Raw genomic sequence first — 15,637 nt, 5'->3', positions numbered from 1 at the left:
TGGCTATACTTAATTTATTCCAATATTTGACCAGGTGATATACTCAGCAGAATTAGAAAATCAGCTATATAATACAAAACAATTTGTGGCCCATCACAGTGACTGCATATATTCAATATTTATGTGTGCTTCTTACTATTGTGAGGTGTTTTTTTTTTTCTTTTAAACCCCAAGTTCCTCCACAAATTCTTCTACATTTTTTCAACCAGGTTTTCATTCTTCAATGTTATGTACTTTATCTCATCTTCAGACAACTTCCATGCTAAAATATTTCATATATCTGTGCTCTCTTTCCCTCTCTTTCTCTTTCCTGTGTGTGCCTATTATGCACTCTCTGTTTTTTCCCTATTTATTTATTTTCTGTCCAGCTAAACTTATGAACGCCTATGTGACTCTTGCAAATGGGGGGCCCTACTCTCACCCCACAGGTGAAATTGTGGTTAACATGGAGCCAGAGGTTCCCATCAAGAAGATGGAGACCATGGTGAAGTTGGAAGCGGTAAGAGGGATCAAGGATGAGTTACAGAAGTCCTAAAGGGTTTGATGCATGGCACCCAAAAGATTGAATCTCTGATCAGTCTTTCATTCAAGTAATGAAGTCTGGGTTTGCTCCTTTCCATCTGTCTTTTGTTTTTCTCCTTCTGCTCATGTCCTTGTTGGAAAATTACTGTGGGTAATTTACAGTTCAGTTTACACTCAGCAAACTCCCAGAAACTATGGTTGGGTCAGTCCATGTGTTGTGAGAGTAAGGAGTTTTTATAATGTCTTCTGACTACTACTGGTAGTTGATATTCATAGATGTGCTCTGCCTTCTGCCTATTTATTCTACATATAGCTGTTACAATCCTTACACTGTATGTTGTAGATCAGAGGTCTCAAGACTTGTAGACTTCAACATGCAGAATTCGTCAGTCAGTCATGCTACAAGTCTTTTTTTTTATTATTTTTTTTATTTTTAAACAAACATACATAAAAACATAAAACCATCTTCAATTACACACAGTGTGTCGGTTGATTACAAGTCTTTTGTGCATCTTCACCATATTCATAGCTTACAGTTTACCTAAATTCTTATATTATCGATCTACTATATATCTATGTATTATTGTCCTCATTGATCATTTATTTGACTATAGCTATTCTTCCCTCATTTTGTACAAAATATTCTAAGATTTGAGTTAATTTATATTATAACATTCATTTCATTACTGAATCGATCCAATAATAATATATCTTTATGTTAAATTTTATATAATTCTACAATTCTTGTATTATAAAAATCTCTATCTTCTTTCATTTCCATATTTTTTTTATCTAACCATTGATAAAATAAGTCCCATATCTTATAATATTGTTTATCTTGTTGTTTTCTAATTTCAAATGTCAATTTGCTCATTTCAGCACATTCCATTATTTTCTTAATAACTTCATCTGGCGTTGGTATTTTCTCATTTTTCCAATTTTTAGCAAGCACAATTCTAACCGCTGTTAATACATCATGCTACAAGTCTTAAAGTTGCCAAGTTTGGAGAGCCCTGTTGTAGACCACTTCTGTATTTTTCTTCATGGGCTACTGGGTCCGGTCTTTTGGTTTACTTAAAATGATTTAGAGGCTTTAGTTGATTTGTGTGCCACAGTGATTTGTGTGCTATGGTGATGCCTTGTAGGTATAACAATCTCTTGATAGTTTCTGAGATAGTTTTGATGTATGTAGGTTATCCTTTTTGTTGCTTGCGTTGGTTTGTAATGTAGTGGTTTGAGAGTCCAGCACTTTTTGATAAAGAGGTGTGGATATCCATTTAGTTTGAAGATATTGTATGGGGTTTTTTTCTGGTATTCTGGGTTATTCTGTGATGTCTTTGTAGTTATCTGAATAATGTCTTCTCCAGCTCCTGTTATGGAAAGCTGGATTGTTATTTTGGTAATGGAGTACCTGGTTAGTGTTGTTTTTCAAAAGATTCACATTTCTAATTTGCCATCATTTCCTCTGCTGATGAGTATATCCAGGAAGTGTAGTAGGTTGTTTTCTTCTTTCCTTGTGAATTTTATTCCCTTGAAAATGTTGATTTTTTAAAAAATAATTGTTCTTTTTTATTATGAGGGTGTTGCCTGCATGCTGGATCCATTCTTTTGGTTGTATCTTGCTGCGGTCTCTGAATCCCAAGAGCGGTGATCTTGTGAGTGTTCCTCTGATTTGTTGCTATATTAATTCATCAGTTGTGTTTTGTTTGCTTATATCAGGGGTCCCCAAACTTGGCAGCTTTAAGCTTTAAGGCATAGCTGGCTGGAGAATTCTGGGAGTTGAAGTCCACAAGCCTTAAAGCTGCCAAGTTTGAAGACCTCTTGCTTATACTCTTAAGCAAGGGTACCTTTTTGAGATGGAGAGCAGCTCTGACCCTTATGAAATCTTGGGGGAGTTACAGAAATGGACAAAGATACTGCATATAAACCACACCCTTTCTTTCACATAGATGGCACACTATATACTTAGAATTCCTGGGAAATAATACATGATTGAAGCAGGGGTGGGTTCCACTTACCTTTACTACCTGTTTGCAGCGGGAGCGCACACGCTTCTGCGCATGCGCAAATCATCCATGATGACATTGTGGCAGGTGGGTGGAGCCTCCCACCGGTTTTACTACCGGTTCTATAGAACCGGACCAAACCGGGAGCAACCCACCACCGGATTGAAGTCTGCCTCCCCTCTCCCCCCCAAACACATGCTTAAGTGATCCTTATGTTTTCCTTGCCTATTTTTTAATGGAAGAAAACAATGTTCTTATGAAAAACTGTTGGGTAGCAGAGGTTTTAACCTGTTCCTTTTCAAGTTCTCTGTTTCCTACCTGTTAGTGGTTTGTTCCCCCTTTAGAATATGCCATGTGCCTTTGACAATCAGCCCGAAACTCAATAAAGCATGATGCTTTTTGCATGTGACAACTGGAAAAAATGAAAAATAAGAGTTCTGTCTCATACTCAAATGCACAGGGCACGCTTTCCATATGATAGGGCAGTGATGGCTAACCTTTTTGCCATCATGTGCCAAAAGTGGGGGGAGTGTGTGAAGGGGTTGCGTGCACCTGTGCCCACAATTCGATGCCCCCTGCACATGTGTGCGCAACACCCACCCACCCGTGCTCCCCCCGCTTTTGGCACGCAACGGCAAAAACGTTACTGGTGGGCCCGGTAGGCCCATTTTTCGCCCTCCCCAGGCTCCAGAGTCTTTCTTGGAGCCTGGGGAGGATGAAAACAGCCTCCCCCACCTTCCCAGAGGCCTGAAAATCAGCTGGATGGCACACACAGGCACACTGGAGCTGAGCTAGGGCAATGCTCACATGCCCACAGATATGGCTCCGTGTGCCACCTGTGTCAAAGGGATATTTCTGTACATGTACTTAACCACATCTCCTCATCTGCACTTCACTCCATCCCTCGCTTATTGGGAAGTGGGGGTTAATTAAACAACACAGTTCAATCAGGGAACATTAGAACTCTCAAAACAACATAGAACAAAATGTTCAGACCAAATTTCAAAACACAAAGATTTTTATTTAGAGCTTTGAACAATTGAACCTGCTATTTTGAACTCAGAACTGTTACCAGATGTGCTCCAGAAACATGACTCAAGAATATCTCCAAATATACTGTGTATCCACCACAGACCAAAAGGTGTATTCTGATGAATTGAGATCCAGTAATGACACATAAAATGTTCCAATTCCATTTAAAATATGTTTAATAACAAACCCCATTTAAATTTAGTATGTACAATTTGGGACTGAGGGGTGGTGTTTTTGTTTTTATTTTAAGATGAATAACAAAAGCAAATATGTAGTAAATATTAATGATCTTCGTTGGGAAATTTAGCAATCCATTTCCAAATACATCAACGCATCAACAGAAGGATAGTATCAAGACCATGTGAAGAGTTAGTACCGCTTTATACTGCCTTGGTAAGACCACACTAGGAATTCTGCATCCAGTTTTGGTTGCCACAATATAAAAAAGATGTTGAGATTCTAAAAAGAGTACAGAGAAGAACAACAAAGATGTTTAGTGGACCGGAGACCCAAACATATAAAGAATGGTTGCAGGGATTAGGTATATCTAGATCAGGGCTATCAAACTTGTGACCTGCAGGCCGGATGCGTCACACGCTGGCCACACCCACATTCAGTTTAGCAAAGGGGAGGAAAGTCCCAAAACGTCACATGATGATGCCTTGATGACACGGGTTTGACAGCCCTGATCTAGATTAATGAAAAGAAGGACTAGGGGAGACATGATAGCAGTGATCAATTATTTAAGGGGCTGTCACAAAGGAGAAGGAGTCAAGCTATTCTCCAAAGCACCTGATGGCAAGACAAGAAGTAATGGATGGAAGCTTAACAAAGAGATATCCAACATAGAACTAAGGAAAAATTTCCTGACAGTTAGAACTGTCAGTGGAATAGCTTCCCTCCAGAAGCTGTAGATGCTCCATCATTGGAGGTTTTCAAGAAGAGTTTGGACAACCATTTCTCTGAAATGGTATAGAGTCTCCTGCTTAGGCAGGGGGTTGGACTAGAAGATTTCCAGGGTCCCTTCCCACTCTGTTATTCTATAATTCTGTACAAGCAGTGCTGGGAATAAAAGGATTTATGGAGACTCCAGTTAGTCTTGTTTACCTGGCAGCTGAAAATGAAGCAAAAGTAAGAGCTCAAAGCTTCCATGCTCCATAGAGTCTAGTCAGAGGAATATATGAAAAAAAACTTGTTGTTTGTTGCATTCAGTTTAAAAGCAGAATACAAATGCATGTTCTCACATCTTGGGAACTGGACTGAAAGTGTGGGAAGCTCCATTTCAGAGAAGAAATCTGGAAAGACGGGTAAAGCATTCAGAAGATTGCTTTTGTATAATCTCATTAATCTATCTCAAGATTAATTGAAGAAAGTCGGACTAGGTCTGATCCACAAGACAAAAAGCATCTTAATTATAGCGGCCAATGAAACTTTGAGACCCAGTTCCTGCACCACTCTGTCTGAAACAATTTAGATTCTTCTGATTGTGCCTTGAAGCATAGCAAATTCTTTTTAATTGATGGAAGCAAATGATTTCCTCTCTGAGTTTTTCTCCTTTTTGCTATTCGCGTCAGGGACTCAAAACGATTGGCTTTCTGAGCAAGTAGTAACTGATGTGCCAGCCATCAAAGGAGCTTCCTAGCCAGGTGAAATCTATAGGGCTAAACGCATATTGGATGGCTGTGTATGGGATATTGTTTGGAAAAGTCTACCTATCTAGAAAAAAACCAAGTCCAGTAAGTATGATTGAGCTTCTTGGTTTGAGAATGCAGGTTGGTTAAGCCCATCATCTCAGCAGCCTCTTTGCAAGCATTCCCACAATATGTTCTCAAAATGATAAATGAGTATATCGGGCCAAAAAAGTTAGGTGCTTCCCCTTCATTGATTTATAACACTTTGGCTTCTCCAAAGGTATTTTTTTTAAATCGAATTGTTATGTGGGCATGAATTATATTTAAAGAACATTTATTACCCTTGGAAATGCCTGATCTTCCTGGTTACCTATTAGTAAAGAGGCTCATTTTTTTTTTTAAACAAATGTAGTACATGAAATGGGGGGGGGGGGTATTGACAAGCCAATTTTATTCTGGTATTTAGGGAAGGGTGTGTATTCTGTTTAGTCCTGACATATTTAGTATGATGTATAGATCATCTCCACATGCTTTCCTAGTTTATGATTTCCTTTACCAGAGGAACTTCTTTTTTTCTTTTTCACTTTCGTGAACATTAAATCCCCTTGCAAGACTTTTGTGCAATACAGATCTTCCCATCCCCCAGAATGACCTTTGATTTCTATATTACCCCTTGGGAGCCTTCTTCAAAGTCATACTGGGAAAGAGTGCTTGCTTTATGCTTTTCAAATCGAACGTTTTGGCAAGCATTGAAACAGTACATACTTTCAAAATGAGTGTCTTCCTGCCAGAGTGTTTTTGAGTTTGGCATGTTTTGCCCAGGGGAGGATGAACAGCTGGATGACAAGAAAATAGAGGGGTGGGGGAGGGGCAGGATACCTTTCCCCAACCAGATGACCTCCAGATGTGTTGAAGCCAGAACTCTATGAATTCCTAGTCACTGTAAGAAGAATTGCTGTTGTTCCAAAACATCTGAAGGGCATCAGATGGAGAAGACTATTCAAGGAACCTGAAGAACAAGTGGTAAAGAGTTTCAGGGAATCTGTGGTTCAGTGTTTGCCTATACATGCTATAAAAAATTTGTGAATTGATGATCCTACATAAAGCATAAAAATAAAATCAATTTGCCATTAGTTATTCTGCATGTATGAATTAGAGACCTAGTAAAAAAAAAAAATCTGGATAGAACAGCACCCTAAGCTTCTTCATCCATCTGTAACATTCCTTCCATTGATTTGGGCTGTGTGTTACCTTCCTTTTTTGTTTGATATCACTTATGTGCTTGGGCTTCCTCCATTGCTCAGAGATGCTGTACCCCATGTCCAAGTAGGTGAACTGCAGAGAGCAAGAACTCTCCTTCATTGTATTAACTCTCCCTTGTTTTTCCCCATTCCTTTCTCTGATGACAGAATTCCGATGCTGTTGTGAAGGTGGACATGGTAAGTGACAGCTGTGCTTCTATGTGTCCTACTAAAATATCTTCTCTGGCATCTGGAAACAATTTATAGATCTTCTTAAATTCAGGGAGTAAGCTGCTCCATTCTTGGAAGGCCTATATATAATGAGAATAGACAAGTGAATATTTGAGACTGATAGATACTTACTAGGCTTCCTGAAGATTTGGGGGAAGTTTTTGCCCGAGGTCCTTTGCTCTTATACACACACACACAAACACATACACACAGAAAAATCTCAAATTGATAGCTATTGTGCAATGCACACACAAACACACACACACACACACAGAGACTTGGAATTCTCAACTTATATCATAAATTGCAGCTTTAGTGTAATGAAAAGATGTTGGGGAGATATAGATATATATAGAAATAAACACAAATATAAAAATGATTTTGGGCCATGGCAGCAGGTACGGCAATAAATCAGTTAAAAATAAACTGATTTATTGCAGTGTCTGCTGCCATGGCCCAAATTCCTTTTTATATGTAGGTTTGTATCTATATGTATACTACTGTATATGGGTATATATGTATATGTATATGTATATGTATATGTATATGTATATGTATATGTATATGTATATGTATATGTGTATGTGTATGTATACATATATGTATATGTACATATGTGCATGTGTATAATTTTTAATTAAATAATATTTTTGCAAAGTTACATGATGAACATGAACAAATTAAAATGAAGGAAAAAGATAAAGCTAAAAATGATGGAAACAGTAGAAATTGAGAAAAAAAAAAGAAATACTTAAAGAAGTAACTTCCAATCTTCTTTACAAACATACTTAATGCCCCTTTTCCCTCTTCCAAGGTACGTAATATAATTCCCTTCTCCCCATCTATATACAGCTCTTTTCAATCAGTACATTCACCATTTATCCATTTTCTGAAAAAGTCCACCCCAGATTTATTGACTGAGTCACACAAAATGCCTAAGCTAGTTAATCAATTAATCAATTTTCTGGATTTGCAGAATACATTGATCCATTCAAAAAATAAGTTAGTTCTTAGCATATTCTAGCACCCTGAAGCCAGAGGGGCTATAATTTCTGTTTGGAGAAGGTACAGAACTTCCATAAAATACATGTGTTGGGTGAATCAGTATAATTCTCCTATTTTACAAAAAGAAAATTAAGGATGCACAAAACACTGCTGCTGGGGACTTCTACAAAGGCACCAGGAATGCTACCTGTGACCCACCAGCCAAAGTTGCTCAGCTATTGTATAGAGCAGGGGTCTCCAACCTTGGCAACTTTAAGACTTGTGGACTTCAACTCCCAGAGTTCCTCAGCCAGCTTTGCTTTCATAACTATTTCATAACTATCTCTCACTTCTTTTCTACTATCCTACAGTCAGAAGAAGAGAAGGAGAAAAAGAAGAAGAAGAAGAAAGGAAATGCAGAAGAAATTGAGGATGAGGAGCCTGATGAGAGCATGCTAGACTGGTGGTCCAAATATTTTGCTTCCATTGAAACTATGAAGGTGGGCAATGCACTGGCAAGCAGGACAGATATTCAGAATGTTCTCATTTAGTATATGGCCTGTAGGCCCTGAACTCTTTTAGACATCAGAGAAAGAAGAGTTCAGAAGTATCTAGTAATTCATCTGGCAATATTATCCTACTGAGATGAAAGGCTATGTGAGATCCAGTCTCACATTTTTCATGGACAAAACATACAAATTAATCCACCTCCATATTCCTGATAATGAGCCTTTACTTAGCCTTTCCAAATTTATTTATTTTAAGGCATTGTTAAAAGCAATCCCAAAGCAGTCTTTTTTTTTTTTTAGATTAGATTGATTATGGTATGTTTCTACTATTCTTTCCTTAGGAAAGAAAATTACTGCATTATGTCCCTTTCCTCCAGATTTCATAGCCTACATTCTGAAGAAATATCTGAATCTTTATAGTATTATTGTACTGCCTATGAACTAAAGAAGCTTCTTGCATGAGAAGCAAAACGTCTTCAAGGAAAAACAAAAATCCAGTTGCCTTTTGAAAAAGCACTTTTGGGAGTTCCATTGTATTAGTCATTGTTCTGAGCCTTCCAGTTAAAGGGTAAACATAGGTCTCTCCAAGACTGGAGATGACATGATTTTTGTCATGCCATAGGAAGTATTGCATTTGAATTCACCTTTCTCTATATTTCTGTAATCTGATAAATGATTACGCTCCATGTGTTGAAAGAGAAATTATGCTACATTTAACCACCCCATTGGCTAACCTTCATTTTTCTAGCTACTTCAGCAGCAAGAGGCAGCTGCAGCAGAAGCCGAGGAGAAAGAAGAGATGGACAACACTGAAGGTAAATCTTTGAAAAGTAGGAAGACAAAGAAACAGGAGAGGAGATCTTGGGATTCGTCCCTTACAAAGAAAACCCTAACAATAAGCAGGAAAAACATTCTTTTCACTGCAGCTCTTTAATAAGGAAGCATCTCACCTGTTGATTGATTGTCTGTTACAGAACAATTAAAGACCAATGCATAGTAATATTTAGCAAGTCCCTATATTGAGAATGATATATGGTGCTAAAGTAAGTACACAAGAAACTGTACAGAAGGACAATAGCCTTATGAGGATTTCCTCTGAGGCAGTGGCAGGTTTCAAAAAATTTTACTACCGTTTCTGTGGGCATGGCTTGGTGGGCATGGCAGAGGAAGGATACTGTAAAAACTCCATTCCCTCCCCACTCCAGGGAAAGGATACTACAAAATTCCCATTTCCTCCTGATCAGCTGGGACTTGGGAGGCAGAGAATAGATGTGGGCGGGGCCAGTCAGAATTTTTACTACCAGTTTTCCGAACTACTCAAAATTTCCGCTACCGGTTCTCCAGAACTGGTCAAAACCTGCTGAAACCCACCTCTGCTCTGAGGAGTATATGGGAGCTCATGGGAGTTTATAGAATAACACTGCTTAAATTAGTAGAAAATATGAAAAAGTATCCTTCCCTCCATATAACAACCATACTTTTTTCATAACAGCCATTTGCCATTCCAAATCTCCCTCTTAATCTGTTGTTGTGACCAAAACCTGGCTCTCTAAAGTAACCAGATCACTATGAAGATAGTACGCGGCGCTATCAATAGCACTAAAAGCACGGTGCTTTTACTGCCCTCTCTAAGCAGTTTACAAAGTCAGCATATTGCCTCCAACAATCTGGGTCTTCATTTTACCAACCTCGGAAGGATGGAAGGCTGAGCCAACCTTGAGCCTGGTGAGATTTGAATTGCCAAATTGCAGGCAGCCGATAGCCAGCAGAAGTAGCCTGCAGTACTGCATTCTAACCACTGTGCGACCACGGCTGATAGAACATAATTTTATATGCATGGATGCAAATAATAATACAGTATATATTGGACTCCTCAAAGCTTTAGTTCTTTCCTGAATGTCTATGAGCAAAAGCAGAACCAGGCTTTATATATCTTGGGCTCACTATATTTCATGGGAAAGAAAGGCAAAGGCAAAGCAAAGGGGAAAAAAAGGCAGAAATGGTAGAAATGAAAGCATGAATACTGTAGTTAAACACATCCATGTGACTTCATTGCTTATCCCTTCCTACTAGGTCAGCAATGCTTTGAGGCAGAGGTGGGTTTCAGCAGGTTCTGACCAGTTCTGGAGAACCAGTAGCAGAAATTTTAGTAGTTCAGAGAACCGGTAAATACCACCTCTGACTGGCCCTGCCCCCATCTATTCTCTGTCTCCCAAGTCCCAGCTAATCAGGAGGAAATGGGGATTTTGCAGTAAACTTCCCCTGCCACGCCCACCAAGCCACACCTACAGAACCGGTAGTAAAAAATGTTGAAACCCACCACTGCTTTGAGGTGTGGCCATTGAACAGAAGCAATCTAGTTTACTAGGCCACAGGTTTCTGATGATTCTTCCCCATTGCCACTTGTGGCAGAGTGTCATAGGGTAATTGTGTTAATTGCAAGTAAAGCAACAGCTGATGATGCCAACACCTTGTTATTCTTACCTAAAGGGGGTGTCAGCTATGGTATCTTTTTTATTTTTTATTATTTTTATTTTTTGATTTATATGCCGCCCTTCTCCGGAGACTCAGGGCGGCTTACAGTGTGTTAAGCAATAGCCTTCATACTTTTGTATATTTTTACAAAGTCAGCTTATTGCCCCCATAAACTGGGTCCTCAATTTACCTACCTTAGAAAGGATGGAAGGCTGAGTCGACCTTGAGCCTGGGGAGAATTGAACTCGCAGTAATTGCAGGCAGCTGGATGTTAAATGCTGCCTTAGTAAGGAGGCATTAGCCTCCTATGCCACTCAGACTCCTTTTCTCTTGATTTGGTTCTGATTCTTGCATTTTCTACCTCTGTAAATCCATTCACTTCAACTCAATTATTTATGATACTTATCAGTTCAGGTAATGAAATATCTGTCCAATAAGAAACCACAAGGCCCCCAGAATATACTGAATATTCATAACCAGCACAAGGTGCTTTGCTTGCATGATTATTTCAGGGTTGGAAGCTAGATCAGTATTGCAAGCTTTATTTTTTACTAGCTAATTTTTCTGTCAGCTTTCATGCATGCTGATTTTTTGTTTTTGTTTTTTTATCTCATGCCTTCCCTACCACAAACATCTTATTCTTGCCATCCATATCTGCTGCTCTTCTCTGTGAGCTCAGAAATGAGACTTGATGAGTCTCCTATGAAAGGCTCAAAAGCCCAAGGAAAGACCAAAGACAAAGTCAAATTATCCAAAGAGGACAAGAAGAAAAAACAGCAGCAGCCGCAGCCTGATGCCCCTGAAAGGAAGAACAAGCAAAAGATTGACGAAATGAAGGTGAGCTCTTCCCATTCCTAATCCTAATGAAATGAAAAGCATTTCATTCAACTGTAATGTTTTAGTTTTGTATTTTATTTTTTTTTTGGTTCAAGTCTTTTTAAAATGAAAGGGAACTCTACAAGAATCCAAAGTGAAGCATCATTCAGAATTCAGCTCGTGTGTTCTGGGAGAGGCCAGTTTCCCAAATGAAATCCGGCCTCTAATCAGAATAATTAACAATTAGCAGGCAAAGTGTGCTGAAATGTAGTAGTGCATGCACAGTGGATGGGCACCTCTTATCATGGACTTCATCAGTGGTTCTTTTATAATCCCTTTGCTCTATAAAGCACGTGCCTGTGATGCTACACCATCACCAAAGGGAGCAGGGCCAGAATTTATGCCATGTGGTTTGCAGAATGTCATTAAGTATAAAGTGGAGTGCTTTAAGATGCTCATAATATTCCACTTGTAGGGCTGGCCAGCCCTAATGCACATTCTAAAGGATTAAAAAAACTATCTCTTTCCATCTCCAGAGAGTTGAGAAAGAGAGGTCCTTGGCGTTCTCTGTGCTTGGTTGTTTTCTTGCAGATGTTTCATTATCCAAAATTGGTAACATTATCAGTGCTAGTGACATACATGACTAGTCACCAGTTGTTACCAATTTTGAGTAATGAAACATCTGCAAGAAAATAACCAAGCTCAGAGAGCACCAGGGGTGAAATGCTCCCGGTTCGGACCAGATCATCCGATCCGGTAGCGATGGAGGCAGATGGTTCCGAGAACCGGCAGCAAAAATCCCTGCCCCCCCCACATGCCCAGCTGAGCCGCGCAATCATCAGAGGCTTTTTAAAATTATTTTTAAAAGCATTTTTTCTACAACCTCTTTGGATGAAAAAATGCTTTTAAAAGTAAAAAAAAAAAAGCAGCCTCTGATGATCGCGAAGCTCCCAGCTGAGTTGCCTGATCGTCAGAGGCTTTTTTTTTTCTTTTAAAAACATTTTTTCTACAACCTACAAAATTTTCTACAAAAAAATGCTTTTTAAAAGCCCCTGCCAATCAGGCAACTCAGCTGGGATCATCAGAGGCTTTTAAAAGCATTTTTTTTACAACCTCTTCAGCCGAAGAGGTTGTAGAAAAAATGGTTTTAAAAGTTTTTTTTAAAAAAGTTGGCCACGCCCACCCAGTCACATTATACTTCCCACCCCCACCCTCAGCAAGCCAAGCCCACAGAACTGGTAGTAACAAATTTTACATTTCACCACTGGAGAGCACCAAGAACCCTTTATTTCAACCCTGAGCTACAGTTACTCTCCTTTATTAGTTGAGAAAGGCCTTCTTCTGAAAACTTGGAGACTTGCTATGAGTCAGTGCAGACAGCACTGAGCTAAGTGGCTCAGGAGAAGGCATTTCCCATAAAATTTCTTCATGTATCATTCAATATGGCAACATTGGGAACCTCTGGATTGCTCATTGCTGTTTATATTCCTGCCTACCTTTTTGAATTCCAGAGTACATGGCCATGTTCTTAAAATGAAAACAGTACATGACTTGGTGTTATTAGAATTACTGCACTCAAAAGTACCATCAATTGCACTTACAAGGATAAAAATATAATCAAACAACACAAGTTAATTCTTGGCCTAAAATTGAAAGATAAAGGAAAAGTCTATTATGTACCGTAATATTTCCTTGTGATACTTAGTTTTGACAGGCTAAGAGACAACATATTTTTTTTCTTTGAATGTCCTCTTGGAACAAGATATTTTAAGAGAGATAAGACTGCCATTAGGTAGAGAGAGGAGTCTTCTACCATTCCAGTCAGAAATTCTGAAGAAAAAGAATGTCAAACTAACCTCCCACCTATCTCAGTTCGGGGGAGATTTCAATCATATACAAAATTGGTTGCAGTTCCTTTTGTTCATCCATTTCTTCACTTCCTTTCAGGCTTCTTTTCCAGATGTTCTGAGAGGTCATGCTGGTTGAAGATTACAACAATTATAAATACATCTAAAGGCTACCAAATTGAATATAGATTGTCAGTGTATCTCTATTGCAATGATTAAATAAGATGACCTCATTTTAAAAGCTTTTCACATTCTTTGCTTCACTATTCTTTTATTTTATTTATGAGGAAGTGTGTTTCTACAAAATAAAATACACACACACACCCCTGCAGTATCATAGTGGAATTCTGTATTGTGTAGGTGCTGTTCATCATGATGAGAATGGGAGAAAAGAAGATACAAATGAAATGAAATAAAACTTGTGACAACAATTATATTTTGCATCATAAATGATGATAAAAATATTTTTGACTTTCATACTGGCGAAAAAACTGGAAAAGAAATAGGGAAAAGAGATCTCATCAATTTAGGTGGTTCTGTTCCTGCCTATTATTGTATGCTTACAGATGTTCTCCTTTTTTATATATATAAAAAGGATCAAGGACCACATTTTGAAGCTGACATGATGCATGTCTGTGCATCATGCCTCCTGCATTAGCAAAATATCTTAATTTTGACCAATAAGTACTATTGCTTCTGAATAAGTCAAAATATGACTGTATAAATATAAAATATGACTTATGGCTGTATGACTGTAACTTTGTTGCTTGCATCCTTACAATTTATATTGATATTGTTTCCTGATTGCTTATTTGTAACCTATGACTATCATTAAGTGTTGTACCTTATGATTCTTGATGAACATATCTTTTATTTTATATGCACTGAGAGCATATGCACCAAGACAAATTCCTTGTGTGTCCAATCACACTTGGCCAATAAAAAAATAATTCTATTCTATTCTATTCTATTCTATTCTATTCTATTCTATTCTATTCTATTCTATATATGATCATAATAGCCAGAGGCCCAAATTATGTTATTTGCTCCATACTATCTTAGGTGTATCCCAAAGAACTGGAGACAGAATTTGATAATTTTGAGGACTGGCTGCATACTTTTAACCTCCTTCGTGGGAAGATTGGAGATGATGACGACAATTCTGCAGATGAAGATCGCATTGTGGGAAGATTCAAAGTGAGCGTGAAATTCCACTTATATTTACTTCCAATTTCATTAATCCTGGTAGACTAATTGGCAAACCAGAGAGGCAAAGAAAGGATCTGATTTTACTCCTCTTTTGATTTGAGCAGAGAATGTGTTCAGTTAAACTGGTCTTGTTTTAAAAGAAAGATAAAGGGGATTTAGGAAGATTAATGAGTGAAAAGACAGATAGATAAATCAGGAACGTTAATCCAAATTAAAGGAGATAACAAGTCTTTGAAATGTTATTTCTTCTCCGATATATACACATTGCATCCCTTCTCACATTTGCTTTGGGGCAGAGAAAAGCGTGATTTCTCTTGTCTACACTAGGAGAAAAAAGGCCAATGAAAGAATTGTTTGGAATTGCTCTAATCATTCTCAGCACCCCCATCAGTCAAACTTGCATCAGAGCATTTGCAGATTGCAAGAACAAAATACGCAATATGTGCTCATTGTCATGACGCCAGTTCAGCACTAAGGAATAATTTTTTTTCGCTACTTTGCTGAGTAGGTAAATATTTTGTCACCATTCCAACAGCTGAAAAAATAACGTCTCCTTAAATACAGCTCTCCTGTGGAAATCGTACGTTTTTATAAATTACTTATTTATTACATTTTATCTTTTTTTTTAGTTTAAAATATTCCCAAGTGTGATGTAATTTTCACTCATTCCATGAGAGCCACAAAAACTTTTATTCCAGTACATTGTTTAAACTTGAAAGTGTCAGAAGACACTGGGGCTGTTGTGTCACAGCTCTGGTGCTGTTGTTGCCAGAAGATGGGAAAAGCAAACTTAGTAACTTATTGCCTTCTCTGCCAAAACCTAGATGGATTTTTAATTGAGCTAAAATTATGTCTTCTCATTCCCAGGGATCCCTGTGTGTTTATAAAGTGCCTCTTCCTGATGATATCACCAAGGAGGCTGGATACGACCCTACTTTTGGCATGTTCCAAGGAATTCCAAACAATGATCCCATCAATGTATTGGTCCGGGTCTACATTGTGAGGGTGAGAACAGATGAGATACATCTTTCAAGGTTGTTTTGTACTCATATCCATTCCAGCTCTGAGCCCTGAACTTTTCCTCTTCTGAAGGTTTGGATTCACTGGTGGGCTGCTGCCAGTTCAGACCAGTTC

At 38.4% G+C, this 15,637-nt stretch overlaps 1 protein-coding gene across 1 annotated transcript in view; it reads left to right on the top strand.

Annotated features, from left to right (window-relative positions):
- OTOF (otoferlin) overlaps positions 1 to 15,637 on the top strand; it is a 177,442-nt gene that overhangs the window by 145,526 nt on the left and 16,279 nt on the right. The window contains exons 31-37 of the mRNA XM_070947052.1: positions 369 to 499; positions 6,601 to 6,630; positions 8,019 to 8,147; positions 8,905 to 8,971; positions 11,311 to 11,468; positions 14,357 to 14,491; positions 15,371 to 15,508. Of these exons, the coding sequence (XP_070803153.1) occupies positions 369 to 499; positions 6,601 to 6,630; positions 8,019 to 8,147; positions 8,905 to 8,971; positions 11,311 to 11,468; positions 14,357 to 14,491; positions 15,371 to 15,508 (788 nt within the window). The remainder of the gene's footprint in view (positions 1 to 368; positions 500 to 6,600; positions 6,631 to 8,018; positions 8,148 to 8,904; positions 8,972 to 11,310; positions 11,469 to 14,356; positions 14,492 to 15,370; positions 15,509 to 15,637) is intronic.

Source organism: Pituophis catenifer, unplaced genomic scaffold, assembly GCF_029215685.1.
Source record: "Pituophis catenifer annectens isolate HBS135680 unplaced genomic scaffold, rPitCat1.0.hap2 SCAF_1, whole genome shotgun sequence".
NCBI lineage: Eukaryota > Metazoa > Chordata > Lepidosauria > Squamata > Colubridae > Pituophis > Pituophis catenifer.
This window is presented reverse-complemented; position numbering and strand designations above follow the sequence as displayed.